The sequence below is a fragment of the Porites lutea genome, chromosome 11 (genome assembly GCF_958299795.1).
Source record: "Porites lutea chromosome 11, jaPorLute2.1, whole genome shotgun sequence".
Classification (NCBI taxonomy): Eukaryota; Metazoa; Cnidaria; class Anthozoa; order Scleractinia; family Poritidae; genus Porites; species Porites lutea.
In genome coordinates, this window is record NC_133211.1 from 4,413,359 (window position 1) to 4,431,629 (window position 18,271).

Sequence of the window (18,271 nt, forward strand, 5' to 3'; positions counted from 1 at the left end):
GATAGTCGGCGCATATTGTTAAAATGAAAAGAGCGCGCAAGAGCAGAAAGTGTGAACAAAATAAGCGTTAAAATTTCATAATGATGGACAAAAAAGAATATTTCATGAAGAACATTGAAGATCTAAGTGGTTCGTTTATATTAATATTAGCGGTTTTTGTAGGAGTTTGCCTTGGATGGTTTCTCAGAGGACGACTAAGGTCAAAAGGGAACAATGATCAAGAGGTATGCTATAAAATGGCCTAAACTTTAATAATTTCATTGTTGATGATTTGAGTTAATCCAAACTCTTAGCGACACTGTGTGTTTCATGATTATTCTTTTATAAGTTAACATATCCTTTATTACTGTACAAAACTTGTTTTAAAACTTTTTATTGCACCACAGGCATCCCAGGTATATTAATTAATTGTTCAGTAACACAATACTGTAATATAAATACATTATTGTTTGAAAATGAAATTGGGATAAATGCTGTGATTTTCATTCTTTTTAGCCATCATAGTTTTAAGCTGTACCTTAAATGGAGCAGAGATGCAATGCAGGGGTATTTTGCAGAACGCAGAATGCAGAATGGCATTGTTCTCAATATGCAAATGAGGCAAGAAAACAATTAAGCTTTGTTTTTTAACCCTTTGAGAACAATCCCATTCTGCATTCTGCGTTCTGCAAAATATCCCTGCTTGAGGTGCCATCCTTTGTTGATTTGCACTTTGGAGGCTTTCTTTTTTCAGCACTTACCCTCCCGGACCCCCACACTACCCCCCCCCTCCCCCCCATGTCTGCCCCCACCTACTCAGACCTACTCAGACTCATCGTAACAGGAATTCAAAGATATGTTTCCAGGACATGAGCAAGGTTCAGATGAAAAAAATCTGAAGTGAAACTCATTTCTGACATGCAAAGCAAATAATAGCCTGAGAAAACAGAAATTTCACAACGCCACCAGGGAAACCACTGGTGGCATCAAAAAGTGTCATCTGTTTTGTCAGGTTAAGCAAATAATATAAGTAAACTAACCCACAAAGCTCAAAGTGATTGCAATACAACCATTAGTTTTGTCTAAACTGCCAGCCATCTCATTACGGAATTGCGCCTGTGGAAACGCGTCGCTAGTAAATGCAAGTTTTTGTCAATCAAATGTCTCCTCTATTATTTGTAGGTGGAAATTGGTGAAACATCGTTATTGTTTTGAAGACAATAGAAGAACAAAAGATATCAGAAAGATCCAGTTATGCAGTCTTAAAGCACGTTTCGTGACTTTAATCAGTTGCAGCATTTCTCATAAGTTTCCCACATTAAAACGTTGGAATGAAAAGTCTGAAGCTTAGCGTATAAAATCTTGATAGCCAAAATAAAAAGGCTGCCCAAAAAAGCAAGCATCTGGGAATTCAAAATCAACATTTTTGTCTCCAGCGAAATCTGGCGGATGAAGAGTAATTTGCATGTAAGTGTAAGTGAAGTGAAATAGATACGAATTACCGTGGTTGTAAACACGACGTTTCCTCGAAGTTTTTTTCTTTTTGAAAGCGTAAATTCACATGAAAGATCTCAGCTTGCGCAAAATAATATAAAATGAAATGAAACAAATCGAAAAGTGGTAAAAAAAAGTCAGGATATTTCAGTTCGATGGAAAGTAAGTGATTGGGTAGGTGATTTGCATACTGATAAAAGCAACTTCTAGCGCAGTTCAAAACCGTTTGACTTCCTGATTGTTTCCCTGGGATTCTATACATTCTGTTGGCCTAAATCGTTGAAATATCTTATGAACTCAAAATATTTAACAAGTTGAGCGTTTACATTTCCTTATAAACCAGAGAGTAGTGCAAAAGCTTTGATCTATTAATTTTCTTAAGTAAATTACCTTTGTATCGTGGAAATAATACGCTAACACTTGAGTCTTGAATCAAAGGACGTGACATGGGTCGGCTTCCTTTGTGAGCGTGCAAATAGTCATGGGACCCTCGATTTTGCTGGCGACACGGATTTACAGGCGCTGTTCCGTAATGTCTTTGCCCCATAACCCCAATTGGCAGAAAGGCATTCAGGGAGAGGGTGGGCAAAGAGATTGCTGACATCTCAGTCTGTACAAGAAACATGCTTTTTACATTATTATCTTTCTTGTTGTTCTAGTCTGTAACCTCAGTGTCAGATGGATTTGGAGAATTTAAAATGGTTTTAGTTGTCAGGCAAGATCTTGGAATGGGCAAAGGAAAAATAGCTGCACAAGTAGGTAAACTGAAACCAACAGGTTGAAATCCTTACCTTAGCTGATGGTACAGGATGTAATCAAAATATTAATTTCTATGCCAGATACATGTAACAGTGCATCCCGCACACAAGAACTAAAGCTTGGTTCTCATATTATCCACATTGCATTGAACACCCAAGTTGTCTCAAAATGTGTTAACTTGTCAGATCAAGATGGTCGTATGGAAATGTTATAATTCTATATTTTAATTACCTTGCTTTAAAACTTATTTCCCCTTGTTTTGGGAATGGAACAACAAGGCTGTGTCTTAAGAAAACCTGAAAGGAGCCCAGTGCTCTGAACCTGTGAAATCCAAGTTGCCCAGCATATGATTTCTATGAATAAGATTTTCTAGTCACCTGGTAGCAAAAGTTAGTGCCTTGGTAACATAATGAGATTGAAACAACAGAAAATGAAATTTAAACTAAGGGTAAAATTGAATCAGAACTGAAATGCCTCTGATGATGTGTAAGGTGATCCAAATGAATGGAGCGATTTCAGGACTTTATCTTAGAGAAACTGAAAGCTATACATAGCCCAGTTTTTATTTCATCATCTGGATATCCCTAAATTCCAAGAATAAAAATAACCAATAATCAACACTTAGTGATTGCAAGGAAAGAGATCATCTTTGTCCATTACTCTCCTGTCATCATTTATCAACTAAGTTTCCTGTGCTTATTTCTATTTTATAGTGTTGTCATGCAGCTGTTGGCCTTTGTAAGCAACTTGAAAGAAGTAATCCAAAGGTAGAGAAATGTGAATAAAAGAATAGTTTAGTTTATTGCTTTATGCAACTTCTGATTTATAAGCTCACTAAGTGACCACTAACAGCTTCTGTTTCTTTCTATTTAAAAGCTTTTACATCAGTGGGAGTCAACAGCATGTGCTAAAGTAGTTGTTAAAGCCCCAGATGAAGCATCTCTGTAAGTAACAAAAAGTAGAAATGGTCTAGATCTGTATGTACTTTTAAACCCCAACCCCCACCTAGCTATAATTCACTAGAAGCAGTGGTTATGTCATTTTAAGACACACCCAATGTCATTTTTAATCCAAATCAGAAAATGGAGACAAACTTGAGTTCAACTTATTTCCTAAATACATTAATTCAGGGTTCATACACATCTTGAAAACCCCCTAAATTTCAGAAGTCCGATTTTAAGGCCTTGAAAGTACTTGAAATTGATTTTTGGTCCTTGAAAGTCCTTGATTTTTTATTGAAGAAGATCAAAAAATATTAATGCTTTAAGGTTTGAAAGTACATGCCCAAAACATAGGTTTAAACACAAACATTATGCTTGGTTTGTGGTAAATTCTTACTAAAAAAAAGTCCTTGAAATTTCAAAGTAGGGTCATGGAAAGTTCTTGAAAAATCGTTGAATTTTCGCCCTGAAAAAGTGTAGGAACGCTGTTAATTGCATAGTCATGAGATCATTGTTTTTTGTTCATTGTAGGGTTGAACTTGCCAGGAAAGGTCGATCTATAGGCTTAGAGGTGTGCCTCATAAGAGATGCAGGAAGGACACAAATAGCACCTGGATCAAAGACTGTGCTTGGTGTAGGACCTGGTAATTTTTTAATTTCATTTAATGGACTTGTTTTTAATCACTACCCCTAACCTTTCATTATCTATTACGGAGCAGGGCTAACTTGAACATCCAGTCACCAACTTTAAAAGCACTCTAACTAAAGTTGTCTATTCATTTTTTTACATACAGGTCCTGTTGATAAGGTGGATCAGGTAACAGGTCATCTAAAACTCTATTAACAACCACTGATATTGAACCTAAGCCATGTTTCATACCCAGCAAATCTTAATGTTGAATTCTCTGTCAATACAGAGATTCGGAATCTCATTTACAGCAAATGTCATCAACATCAGACACAATTTGACAATTTATCAAATTGGGAAATGAGAAGATAAAAATTGTCCAAAAAAGTTCTTAAGGATGAACTGGCATAAAACTACTTATTTTTATGTAAAAATAATGACCAGCAAAGAGAATTATTTTTAGTCACATGATACATTTGCATGAATGTAAGTCTAAATCTCTCTAATAATACTCATTACTGTACATGCGCTGGTGTACATAGTTTTGGAAATACAACTTTTCTGGACTTTTATCATCTTGTTGCAAATGTCTCTTTCAAAGAAAGTAGCTTTGTAAGTGACAGATCTGTCACCAAGATTTCAAGTTTTCCAGGTTATATATATACTTAGTTAGTAGGTGGGGAATAGAAAGGTTGGGAATATTGTTTGGTCCTATAGTAGCCCTGGACCACGCGCATAGCAGTGGCAGATCCAGACCTTCAGATGAGGGGGTGGGTGTGAGGGTTTGGGAGCGGTCAACCAGACCCTGAGATAAGTGGGGGGGAGCGGTCTAAAATGTTTTTTTTTTTCAGCCCTTTGGGCCTCAGTTTGCTCTGAAAGTAAGGCGGGGTGGGGGCCAGGCCTCTCCCCTGGATCCACCATTACATAGTATTCGGGCAAAATCTCTAGCCCCTAATCCTTAATGACTGCCCTGAAAGTGGATAGATAAGCTAGCCGTTGATTCACTCGTCTTACTTATTTGTAAACTGGGTCTTATTCCTCCAAAAAGGGAGAAAGATTGTCTGGTAAATTGTTTCCAATCAAAGATTTGTGAATAATAAACTCGTGTATAGCAACCTCTCCAAGTGTTTATATATACCCAGTTATATGCACCTTATGACTTCATCCACACTTAACGAGTGTCTTTTGGGTCACTAATAACACGTAACGCAAAAGAGTATCGAAGTATGATACTCCAAACTGATGGTAAATCCTCTCAGTGGCTCTCACAAGACATTTTCCTTTTCCTACACAGAGTCTCTATGTCCCTTGAAAATTTTGCTCTGCAAATGTTCATGAAAGTTTAAGTCTCTTCAATTGTAATAATTATTAAGGAAAAAAATTCTCTAGAGTGTGAGTGGGTATTGAACTCAGAGCGAAGAATCTGTGGTCTATCACCTATATCACTAGGTCAGATTTGTTCTTTTAAGGGTGAAAATAAAGGCTGAAAATCCACATGAATAAAAGAAACCAGATCAGTCCATATGCAGTGCTACAGCCATGATTAATTGATTAAGTCTATCATTTAAGATATGGGGGGGGGGGAAGGGTGAAGGGAAGCTTAAATAAGAGGGGGGTAAACATAGTTCTTTCTATGAAAAGGGGGCGCTTATCACAAGAGGGGCTAAATAGAGAATTTCTTATAATCGCAGTCACCACTAACCTAATTTCATCTGCCATAGTCACAAACTATTTGGAGGCGCCTTATCTCATTTTTAATTTGACCAAATACATATAGCCCTGCTTTTTTTTTTGAAATGACACCTAATGTAGAAGCCCTGGTCTATAGCTGACTGAACAGCAAGTTACGCAAATGTGACTTAAAGTTTGATTATGACATGAAGTTTTATTTCAGTCATCTTACTTGTTTATCGACGTCCTTAGACGCACTGCTGCTCGCACTAAAAGGTGGAAAACAAACTTCCCTTGCCTAGTAATTGTCTAGTCCCTGTACGGACTTTTCCCAGGCCTTCTCGGTCAATTCACTTCGGTGACGTATCCGAGGCGAAAGGGCGGGATCACGTGACCCGAAACGCTTTGACTACGCCGAATAACAAGTCCTAGGGACTAGGCAAAAACGTCACTTCAATCAGTATGAGCAAGTAATCACTGATAGCGACATCTTGCTCCCATTGTAGGGGAGCAGGTGGTGGGATCCCAGGGGAGTAGGGTAAGAAGGGTATGGGGAGAGGGAGCAGGGAAAAAGCGGGAGATGGGGGTTCTAAAAGGATGGTTAGCGGGAAATATGCAATTGAAAAGAAAGCCAAGAATGAATGGGTAGGAGCCGGGAATTCAAGGTACGAGAGACAGGAGGATTGAACCCCTAGTCAATACCCAGCAAAAGAAAAAAGGGCTTGAAAATCGAAAGGTCAGGGGAGGCGAGAAAGCAAAAGTAAAAGTCAGAACTGCTGTGTCACTCAAAAAGCCACTCTTGAAATCTTGCTTTTTGCGCATGCCTGAACTTCTTATGCTGATGTTTTGCGTCTGAAACTTAACGGGGAAGGCCGCAAAGTGATCGTCCTGTAAACGGCATGGTCCAAACTACAATGAGGGACAAAAGTGTTGACACACTTCCATAAAATGGCCCCTTTTTGCATAGTGGATATACTTATCCCCTTCCCCTGTCTACCCCAACCCCTTCCCCGCAAAATCAATGTTGAACTTTGGACCCTCAAGTCTTTTTTTTACTTCAGACAACATTGATTCGGGGGGTGAGGGGATTTACGGCGTTTAAAAAGAATGAAATAATAAATGAATTAAATGTTTGTTAAAAGCACCCGTTTTAAACAAGTGTGTCAACTACTTTTGTCCCTGATTGTCTGAAACATGTATCTGTGTTTTCCGGCTAGAGTTTTGACGCTGCTGAATTTTTGTGCGATGACGTTACTCTATGGGCGAAATTGTTTGTTTATAAACAACAATTTGTAAAGTTTCGTCCTGATTTGTAGTATACGTTAAGTAAAATGTACGAAGCGTATGTCATTACTTAATCTTGCACTCCCGCACGCGTTCCTGATACCCTGTCGGGTCGAGAGGAAATCATTTGTGTTGTGATCAACGCCGTTGCTGCGGATGTTATGTCCTCGCAAGTATTATCAATAGTGGAAAAAGGATGGAAACACTAGGGTACAATGAAAATTGTTCTGGTAAATGGTTAACTTAAGCGAATGAAGTGCTGCAAAGTAACGGAGGGGACATGCATTATTTTTGACATTGACTTGTGCCATTAGTGAAAGGACGTGAAATGATGAGCCAGCCGTTTGTGCTATGCCCTATATATATATGAGATTTTTTTTTTTTTTTTTTTGAGACCTTTTCAAACCTAACTGATCCAAACCTTTAGCGTAGGTAGCCGTCGAACAGGTTAGACCAGGTTAGGAATGTACTTTAGTTGTAATGATTTAGATGACCGCCTGCCATTTATTCAGTGGCATGATTTTTTATTGATGTTGGATGGACAACTATTTCATTTCCCTGCTCGTAAATCACAGAATGCCAAAGAAATTGTTTTCAAGATAGACACACCAGTTTGTATCATCGCCAAAACAGCAATTACTTTGACCCAGAAGTTCACTTGATGACAAGGAAAGCGGGATAACACTTGATCGATGACGGCCGTGCGCTGGAAAATCTTCCTTTTTTATGCGCTAATTCCTCACAAAAGGCAAAAGAAGATTCCGCTATGTAGAAAGTGCTTCGCAATACGTATTCTTGGCGAGAAAAATTCCAGCGATGTGGTGCAAATAAGCAGTTTCAACGGTTAACCACGAGAATACATATCGTTATGAAGAGGTCATAACAGACTAATGTTACTTTCCGTTTGCCGAAACGTGGTTAAAAGAAAAAAAAAGAATGAAATAATAAATGAATTAAATGTTTGTTAAAAGCACCCGTTTTTAACAAGTGTGTCAACTACTTTTGTCCCTGATTGTAGCTTCAAAAAGCCTTTTTTGGCAAAATTCCCTAGAGCTGAGGAATCACATTTCGTGTGATCATCGGTTTATGACAACCGAGAACGTTAAATTGAAGAGTCGTTTGTATAGTACTCCATGAGGTCTTCTTACCATCCGGGCTACTTTTTTATTCTGTTGTTGTCACGTACATCGCGAAGTTGAAATTTATAGCAAGTCCCCTCCTCTTTCCAGTATCCAGTATCCCCCCCCATGATTAGAAGGCGACCGTCCATTTACGGACAAAACTAAGAATTGCAATCAGTGGAACGATGAAGTCCACGCATTTTAATTGTTCCACAGGCTTTCCCCCATCTGTTTGTGTCGCGGATTTTGCTAACTTCCTTTTTGGCCGGAGGAGTGGGAACAAAGGATTCTGTACTAAGATAATACAGCTTTCTGGTCAGAATATCAAAAAGTACGTAATAAAACCGCCATAAGTATCTTTATGACATACAGAACTCTTTGTTCCGCAACCGAAGCGGCGATTGATGCACTCTTGGACGTGGAATGTGGATCTGTTAATTCTTGTTGTTTATTCAGACTTAAATCAAGATTGTATTTCATTTAGTAAACAATCTTTTATAATGTAATTTCATGAAAACTTGCACAATTTATAGGGTTTCATTTTTTATTTAACTATTACTACTTAAAATTAACTAATTATTTTTTGTTAATAAATAAATTGTTGAAACTGGCGCAAGGACGTTAAAATAATCTTCAGAAGTTTTGACAAAAAAAATACTACTTCATCGGAAAGGCCTGGCTCAGACGCCGTACTTTTCATGTGCCGAACCTAACTGAATAAGTTCGACTTTGTAGCGACACTGGCGCGACATCTGATTCAGACGGCGCACCGTGTGTCGAGCCTAAGTTAAATTCGGCAAAAGTTCGACAGAGCACCAAACGCTTTTGTCGCAACTGACCAAAACTGCGTACCAAATTGATTCAGACGCCGCTTTTTTGCTGTACTTAATTCATCAGTTAGGTTCGGCACATGAGTGGGACGGCGTCTGAACTGGCCTTAACCTCCCGGACGTTACGAACCAATAATAACCGGAAGTGGTTTTTTTTTGACATAATCGAAACCTGACTACTACTCTGTCTTTCTATTTTACTCCTGTGACGCACATCTCAATGTCGTTCGTGGCTTCAGGCTTCGCCCGAAGTTGTCTCGGCCTGCGACCGATCCCGAAGATTTACTGGCGTGCGCGAGAGTGAAAAAACGTCTGATGTCAAGAGAGAGTGTCCTCACCGAAGTAGGAGTGAAAGCAGAGTAGTACAGAGTGAACGAAAATCATTTCATCTTCATATTAGAAAAAACGAAAGTGACAAAAGAGATTAAAACGGTTAAAGATCGATTTTCAAATGCGCCCAAGTTAATAGTTGACTAAGAATAAAATAACTTGAAAATATATTTAAAAAATTAAATCAAAATAAATCATTTCGTGTTAGAACTCTTCTTTAGTCTTCGCCAGAGCCTGCCAAAGAATCCTCCCTGAAAGAAAACACATAAAACGCCTTTTTAGTGTTAAATATCATGAAGATCCAACTGTAGGGGGAGTAAAAATTTAGAAACCTTCAAACTCCGTTCTAAAGTAGACAATGAAATTTGAGCTAACGAATCAATCTTCTAATGTGATGTGTTCCTTGCAGCTTCACTTGTTGGCCGTTTTATATCTGTACAGCTATTTCAAGAAAGATTGTCGGAAAAAGTGCACGTCACAATCCCGAAAGGTATTATGTGTGGTTTTAAGTTCACTGTTCTTCAAAGAAATTTGCAAGAATCGCACGACAGACCATGGACTTACGTTTGCGCTTGCTAAAGGAAAGTAACAAAATTGAGTTCGACAGCTACAGTTTCAGGTACGGTTGTTGATCATATCCCATATTACATTTCGGGATTGTCGCGTGCACATTTTTCCGACAACCTTTCTCGAAATAGCTGTAAAAAAAGTATTCGGTTTCAAAAGTATCCAGATTCGCGTATTTTAATCAATTAAAAAAACACTAAATGTATATTTTGTCATACAGTACCTTTTGGCGGCTTTCTTTGACATTGCAAGTTCTGTTAGTTTCTTCTACCGGAGCAACCTCGATTTTCTCTGCTTCTTCGGTAGTCTGTTGTCGTTGTAGGGGTAGTTGCTTTAAGAAGCCAAGTGTAATTTTTCTCTTTTTAAATGGACGATGGACGTCAACTTTCACGGTAATCTGCAGTACAAATTATAGGGTTTGTTTAGCGAGTGCAATTAACACTGGGCCAGATCATATTTATGTTTTGGGTGTTAGTTGATGTCGCAGAAACAGTGTGTGTTAGCTGCTGTGTATTGCTCAGTGCTTTCTGTCTCTTGTATAGCGTCATTTGATACAGTAATCGCAACACTTTTTAAATCTACCTCAGGTGTAAACTACTTTGAGGCGCCTTGTCTCATTTTGAATTTGACAAGTAAAGACCCTTGCAAACGGACGCAACATTTTTGGCCAAGAACTCCCAACATTGTTGGATGTTAAATGTTGCGCCGTCCGTTTGCACACCCTGGTGCATGTTGTTGGGAGTTGTTGCTCAGAGTTTAAAACTGCTGTCAAACGTAAAGCTACGTGTAAACGGACGCAACAACTTCCAACATTGTTGAGCCAACAATGTTGGAAGTTAATTTTTTTCGTCCGTTTACACGTAGCTTAAGTAGCCCCCAGGATCATGCCTAGGATTTGAAAAAGAGAAGACCCTGGGGACGAGGTAGCTCCGATCTGTAGTTGACTTAAAGGGGCTATAACACGCTGATTACTATATTTTTAAGAAGTTTAAACTTTTTTATCGTCAGTTAGATTCCAAAATAATGGTTTAGTTTTGTTATTCAAGGCTATATTTAGGCATTGAATTTGTTTCCTGTGGCCTTTGGAAAGGATGGCAAGGATGGACATGGATTGAAACCAACTATTTCAATTATTAATTCTATGCCTTCAAATTTGACCTGTAAGAAACGCGCACAAAGTTATTGTAGTTAGTGCTCGATGATGAAATTCATAACTTCATAACGCAACATTTTTGCAACCGTTTGAAAGTGGCATAAAAGTTTGACCGGTTTCAAACTTTCCGCAGCAACTACCGACAACACGCAACAACATGCACCAGGGTGAGCAAACGGAGGAAACATGTAACATCCAACAATGTTAAGTTGGGGGTTGTTGGCCAACAGTGTTGCGTCCGTTTGCCCGGAGCTTAACCCTTCAGGACTATTGTAAAGGCCCTAAGTAATGACTGTTTTCAGCACAAAATTGACCTTATTCAGCAATACCGTGGTGACACTGGGCAATTGTAATTTAAAGTTTGATAATGACTATAATGACAAGAAGTTTTCTTTCAGTCATCTTACTTGTTTACCACCGTCCTCAGACTCACTGCTGCACGCACTTGTTGTTGAACACGACTCTGTCCAGGGCCCTCCGGGTAAATCCATCCGCAAAGATTCACGGTACAGTAGGCCTTCCTTGTAGTCTAGAACAAAATAAACTTTCCTCAGCACCGTTGCAAAATAATCCCACGCAAGCATTTTTATTTAGAACACTAGGTCTCACTGTCTTGAAGGAAAAAAATCATGTTTAACAACTGTAGAAAAGACTAGCTAGGTATTTCCTTAAACAAGCGCCCACGCTCTAATAAACGGCCTCCCTCGAATAAGCGCTCCACCCCTTAGGCCAATAGGGAACTTCAACGGCTACAAAAACGTCACTTAAAAAGAGAAGTCGCACTGCTTCAAATTTTATCGCGCTTATTTCATCTTTTTTAATTGATCAAATGTTGGCAATTTTCTCTGGAGTTGAATTCCAAAAGACTGAATCGAAGTTCAGGAAAAAAAGAAAGTGGCTTTGTCTTGAGTTCCCGTCCTCCACAAGACGTGAAATTAGGCGTTTTCGGACGGCAAAGAACGTACAAAACAGCGTGATTCACGTGCAGGGATGTTGTTTTGCCAGCTAAACCTATTGCTTTTTTTGCCTTTCGTGTTGACGTCGCCGTCGTCGTTGCTTAAGTTCCCTACTCTATCGCCAGCGTGAAAGCGCTAAAAAGAATGAAGAGAAATCTTTTGTCTAGGACTTAGTGGGCTTGTGAGACTTTCTTACTCGGACACTGGACACTTGAGTCCCGCATTAAAGGGGCTGTCTTACGAGTGTCAAACAAGCACCCCACCCTCCTTCCCCATCACTTTCTTAAATAGTAGGAATACAAGGAGAAAGCGAAGATTTGCATATCATTAACGAGGATGATCTTGATGATGATGAGATAATATTATATTTTGTAGACATGTATAGCGATACGTTTGTTTGTCAGAATGAGGTGTTTAATGGGACTACTTTACACTTGATTACAACTACTGTTTTAGCAAACGAAAACCTATTAATTTTCCGAAACAAAGTTACACTTCGTTGAAAGGAAAACTAAAGAAGCGCCCCTCTTCTTTTAACGCCCTCCTTCCAATAGGCGCCCCCTTTCTAGCCGTTATTCGCGGGCGCTTATTCAAGGAAATACAATACTAACTGAATCACAGTAAAAACAATACCATATTTGCCTCTAAGTTTAGTATCATCAAGTTCTTCTTTGACGCTTCCTTTAGGATTTGTCTGATCTCTAGCACTTGGTGAAGAATTCGTCTGTGCGGACTGCTCAGCTTTTGTAGGAGAAATTTCTGCTTTAATTTCGGAACAGCTTCTGGCCTACAAAGAAAAGAAAAATAATTGATTAATATGCAAACAAGTTACCTTACGTCAATTAACCGCACGTGACTTAAAAACTTTTTGGCAAACGTTTGCATGTGAATTTGATCGTTGCTATTCTTGTTTGTCATCCGAGTGAAGCAAAATAATGGCATTTTCTCAGCTATGAGCACAGGAAAATAGCTGTACAAAGGGGCGTACATCCCATGGAGAAAATATTGGCCAATATTGTTCTCTCTTATGGGGCCATTACTGTGCATTTGTCCGTGAATGCCATAACTAATGTGGATCACCGAGGGAGGTAAAAAGACTTTGCCAGAAAGATACAAAAGAATGGCTTTCAGCATTTAGATTTTGAAGTATTCTACTTACAGGCAAAAAATTACGTAGAAAAAGCGAAATGATTACTTACTTCATGTTTGGTTATTTCCACGCAAGTTGCTGCGGATTGGGAACTAGTGTTGCTAGATGTCTTGGTTTCATCTCCTGAAAAAATGAACAAGAACGTTAACTTTTCCATCTTTGAATCAGTATGCGTGCAATATAAACCAATTGAAATAAAAAATATAAACGCAAAACGTTCTACGGTCCCACATAAATCTCTAGATTTACCTGTACTTGCATCACCTACAGTATCCTCTTTGTTGGCTCCCTGGAGGTTCGAGGTGTTGGAAGAACTCCCCTCGTTTGATTTTTTATTCTTAGTGCTGGTACTGCTAGCCTATAAAGACAAGGAATTATCGCATCTAAATTTTGTTTACATAACTTGACAAAGGTGCCCATCAGGCGAAGTTGGCTTTGCAAAAAGAAAAAAATTCATCAGTGGGGTGTCAGTGTCGATGAAACGTCTGGGAAAATGTGGGTTAATAGACCTTTTTAGCTTGTATACTTTGTTTTCCCAATTCAGGCGGCGACCACGTGATGTTCTCTAGGGAATTTGACTTTTGTCTTTTCATCAGTCATGCACGCAAATGCAAATGCATGCACGTGCAAAGGACACTTGAAAGAAACAATTTTCTGGGGTAACATCACGTGGTCTGCAATGGGAAAATAAAACCTACAAGCTAGAAAGGTACAGTTGAACCTCTCTACAACTAACGGTCACCTTGGGAACAGGAGAAATAGCTGTTGCAGAGAAGTGGCTATCATCATCATCATCATCATCATCATCGTCAACATCAACATCATCACCATCACCATTATTGTCATTGTCATTATAGTCATCATTATTTATATTATTATTATTATTATTATTATTATGAAGCTTTTGTTGCGGGCGTCAAGGAGCCTGCAATCCTAATCTCCAGGTTGTTATAACGCATGCGTCGCATGCATGTAGCCATTATTCGTTTGGACTTCCGCTAGAAAGAAAGAATGGAATGTGCAGAACCCAATTTGATCACGCGCGTTTGGACCTTATTGCACTTGTGATCTGATCGCGCGTGTTTGGACCATCTGTCGCGTGAAACTTACGCAAAGCACAGTGCTTTAGCAAAAACGTTTTGACCTTTGATCGTTGTCGCCCGCACTCCGTAGCCTTTGGTTATTACTAGTACTAACCATAGTGTTTCCAACGTCAAGTGGGTGACCATTTTCAGCCATCCTCTTCACTCTCTCGCTGATGCTCATCCACAATGCCCGCTCTTCGCTAACCATCATTTTGCATCTTATCTTCACCATTTTCTTATGATCGCGAATTTCGTCCACCTGCTTTCGAAGAGAATTCCTCACTTCTTTCTGCTGGGAAATTCTCCTTTTCAGGAAGCGGCTCTCATTTGCTATTATCCTGTAGCTGGCATTTCGCCGTTCATCTCTCACCACAACGGAGTATTCTTCTCGGAGCTCTTCCACGCGTTTTTGCTTTTCTCTAACTCTCTTTTCCATCGCAGTTCTTTTCGCGCACACGGTTTCCATGAGTGTGTGGAGCTCTGTAGATTGTAAGTCCAGTTCTCTGTTTAAATCGTTAAGGTCTCTTCTTAAGGTAACTTCTTTGTCCTGCAGTTCGCGAAGGGTTTTCTCCTTCGTTGCTCGCTCTTCCAACAGTTCGTCCAGCTCTACCATTAGAGCCTCTCTTTCCTGTAAAACATTTATCAGTCAGGAAGGAGTCAGGAAGGAATCGAAAGGATGAAATCAATAGAGAATAATGAGACAAAGAGGAAAACGTCCAGTTCAGCCCCTTGGGGTCTGTGAATTTCACCAAAGTTATTTTTAGACAATTTAAGTTTTAACAAACTTTTATTTTAAGATATGAGGTGTAGATAACAGTTTACTCAATTTAAATCAAATCACATTTATCAGTCTCTGCCTTGATTATTTTTCTAATTTGAACTTGCAATCTCTGGGTATCTTATTTTGTTCTGGAGTGCACTCCCTACAATGGCCTATACGGGGAGGTACCTTTCGGGCTTCAGATATATGAAGCAAATGTTGTTTTTAAGTGAAGACTAAACTAATCAGAAGTAATATTGCTGTCATTTGTTGCCTCCTTAAGAGTGCGAACAATTTGAAAGCGTCTTTTTGAATGTTAATTTAGTTAATTTACGAACAACTTAAACGGGCGTTCGCAATTTTATTCCGTTCAGTTTAAAGGGAAAGCCAATAAATATGTAACGACATGGGCGTGTACTCTGCCTTAAGTAGAAATTTAGAAAACATTAAGCAACTCTCACTGGCGGATCCAGGGAAGATCCCCCACCCACCCTCCCTCCTTATTTTAAGACCAAACTGAGGCCTTGAGGGCCGAAAACATTTTTTTGAGACCGGCCCTCCCGTCTTATCTCAGGGTCTGGATAACCGCCCCCACCCCCTTATCTGAAGGTCTGGATCTGCCACTGACTCTGATCCATGTAAAATGTGTCATTCTAAATAACACAAGATGCTGTCTCCATGATCTGCAGTTATAACTAAAATATCTCTCGTTTTCCGATGTACAGTCAACTTTCTCTAAGGAGTACACCTTTGGGACATGCGCTATGTGTCCGTCTCATAGAGATGTCGGTCTTATAAAGAGTAGCCTAAAAGGAGTAAAAGAAAGGCAGGAACCACTCTTGGTCCGTGGTCTGTGACGGATCCAGGGGAGGGGCCTAGGGGGGCCCTGCTCTCCCTTATTTTTAGACCAAACCGAGGCCCAAAGGGTCGAAAAAACAATTTTGAGACCGGCCCCCCTTATCTCAGGGTCTTTTTGACTGCTCCCCCCCCCGCCCCCCAAGAGAGACTTGACTAAAAAGGGTCTTAGGGTTCTTCCCGACCCAAATTTTCGCTCAATCCTATTGTTATTTTCGGCATCTCGTGTCTGTCCCGAGCATATTTTCAATCTCAAATCACGTCCTCATTTTGCTTTAAATCTCGGATCCCGACCTTCAAAAAAGCAATCCCGCATCCCGAAAAATCTACTGGTGACCCTAGAGGTAGATGAGAACGTTCCTGGCATGCTTACCTCGGGTGACTCAAAGTCCTCATTCGCCATTTGGGGCTCATCAGTAAATGGATTTAACTCGCTCCCAGGTTTCTGAATAAATCCTCCGCCGGGCAACTCAATCTTCCAAGAATCGCCATCATCATCATTAGAAGCTTTATTGAAGAATAAAATACAGTTTTTCTACATTAGACTTTTTAAAACAATGCCTGAGTTCTGCGCAACTCTAAATTAGTAAACTAAAAGACAAACTTCACTTGCTCCAAGCTTCTTTCTCTCCTAATCAGGAAAAGATTCTGTTTGAGGAAAGCGGCTGTTGTATAGAGCCCAAGACACCCCCATACACATGTACTTATAAAATAATGCACTTAGACTAAACTGACTAGCGATCTGCCTATTCGTAAAAGAAAAACTGCCAACTAAAAGAAAAATTCGTATCGCCAAAAATAGCAATGCAGCAAAATAAGAAATTTTTCTTTCTCTATTATAAAAATGCAAGAGTGCTTACCAGTCTGATGGGGAAAGATACTGTAGCTTTGGCCAAAAGGGTTCCACGATGCCATGTTTTCGCTAAAAGAAAATACAAGAGAAAACAACAAAAATAAAAAAAATAACTCTCATTACTTCTAAGACTTATCATAACCAATGTAAAAAGACTCAATTTGAATGTTATTTTACAAAAAAATGTTGAAAAATATTGCGGAAAGGGTAAAAAAATAAATAACAGAATGGGCTCTTCGAATGCATTTGAGACGAAAAAGCGCGAAAAAGCGAAAACTTATTGTTTTTCCTTTTTTTTCTTTTTTCCGATAAAACTTTAAAGTGTTCCGGCCAAAATAATCTCACCGCGAGTTCCTAAATAGTTACTTACCTATCTATTAAAATTCCGCACAAGAAAAACTTAGCTTAACTCTCGCAAAAGTGCAACTCAGTTTTGTGACAACTCTTATCTAGAGAATAAACACTTTCAGTTACCATAGTGATGCTTCAGTTCTACAATGTTTCGTCATGATTGCGTGTCATGAGCGCGCGCGCAAATATTAACGGAATCATTTTAGTTTGGTACTATTAAATTAATAAACTCCGTTTTTTTGTTACTTTCTTTGCGTTATAAACGTCATTTTCTTAATCAATAACTGACGCTGTCTTGATATCCTATCAAGGACATTGACGCACTTTTTTGGGTACGAGGGAAAAAACATTTTTTTTTTAACTGTACCTTTCGTACGAGCACTCGAGTGTACATTTTTTTGGTCAATATCGTCATTCTTTTCATTCCGTGGAAGTTTGATTTCGGACAAGAGTCTGCACTGGTCCAAGGGGCTAGCAGGTCCCACTTTTGAAGGAGGCGGGCGCTCCTTAATTCCCGGCGCTGCGGACGTTAACACAGCACCCCAGTGCGTCATTCGCAGAGTTTCCATTAGAGCTGAAGACAGTCTGAGATGAAAACAAAAAGGTGTCGCAGAATACACTGTACAGAGGAGAAGACTGTTAATGACCCCCTTGGTGTGTTTGGAGTAGCCTTGCCATTTCAAGTATAGCTGCAGTAGAAGTCACAAGATAAGTATTTAGAATTGGTTTGTCGGTAAGGACAACGACTGTTAAAGAGCGCGCGCAAACTAACAAATTCTGACAATTGAGTGGCGCAAGCAGATGGAATGCTCCCATTTTTCATTGCAAAAACCCTGGGGACGAGGTGGTGACTGCCCATTTTGCAACCTCGTACTCTTCTCTAAGAAAACTGAACATTTCCCCTAGAAAATTGGAGGAAGGGTCGAAGGGGTCTAAGGGAAAAGCCCTGGGGACGGAATGGTGACTGCCCATTTTAGGGACCGGTCATTATTTATCACCTGGGGGGGGGGGGTCGGAGGATTTTGGGGGGGATCACTTGATTTTTAGGAGAACAGAGGGGGGGATCAGTCGTAACTGAGAGCCCAAAAGGGGGAGATCACTGAAAATTTTGGAAGGATTCAGAGGGGGGACCACTCAAATCTGCTTGAACAATGCCAGTTTGAAACCATACAGCATAAATGTACCCATTCTGCTGGGAGATGATAGCATTTGCAATCTCAATTTGTTCTAACACAACTTTATTTAACAAACGGAAGTCTGTCACACTGGCGAATGTGTGCATTTCAATTTATACCGAGAAAGCTTTGTTTTAACGCTTTTATATTTTTCCTTTTATAACGTGCTCATGACTTAGCTAATATTCATCTTTAAACATGACAGGTGAATTCTAAATTGTGAACTATATAAACTTCTGATAACTGAAACATTGTAAAAAGTGTGTTTGTTTAAACATAAATCATTTATCGCCTCTCCAGGAATGGGTGTCCTGTGTCAGCTCTATACT

General features: G+C 39.5%; 2 protein-coding genes across 2 annotated transcripts; one reads left to right on the top strand and one right to left on the bottom strand.

Annotated features, from left to right (window-relative positions):
- Positions 1–23: 23 nt before the first annotated feature.
- On the top strand, positions 24–4,611 carry LOC140952155 (peptidyl-tRNA hydrolase 2, mitochondrial-like). Its single transcript, XM_073401582.1, has 6 exons — positions 24–224; positions 2,133–2,228; positions 2,946–2,999; positions 3,109–3,176; positions 3,705–3,817; positions 3,968–4,611. Exons 1-6 carry the CDS (start codon positions 81–83, stop codon positions 4,015–4,017), a joined length of 525 nt encoding a protein of 174 aa, XP_073257683.1. The 5' UTR covers positions 24–80; the 3' UTR covers positions 4,018–4,611.
- Positions 4,612–12,299: 7,688 nt separating this feature from the next.
- LOC140952453 (uncharacterized) lies at positions 12,300–16,862 on the bottom strand. Its single transcript, XM_073401878.1, has 7 exons — positions 16,787–16,862; positions 16,424–16,485; positions 15,937–16,070; positions 14,061–14,576; positions 13,113–13,221; positions 12,913–12,986; positions 12,300–12,500 (listed from the first exon to the last, which is right to left on the bottom strand). Exons 2-7 carry the CDS (start codon positions 16,476–16,478, stop codon positions 12,300–12,302), a joined length of 1,089 nt encoding a protein of 362 aa, XP_073257979.1. The 5' UTR covers positions 16,479–16,485; positions 16,787–16,862.
- Between the last annotated feature and the right edge of the window lie 1,409 nt (positions 16,863–18,271).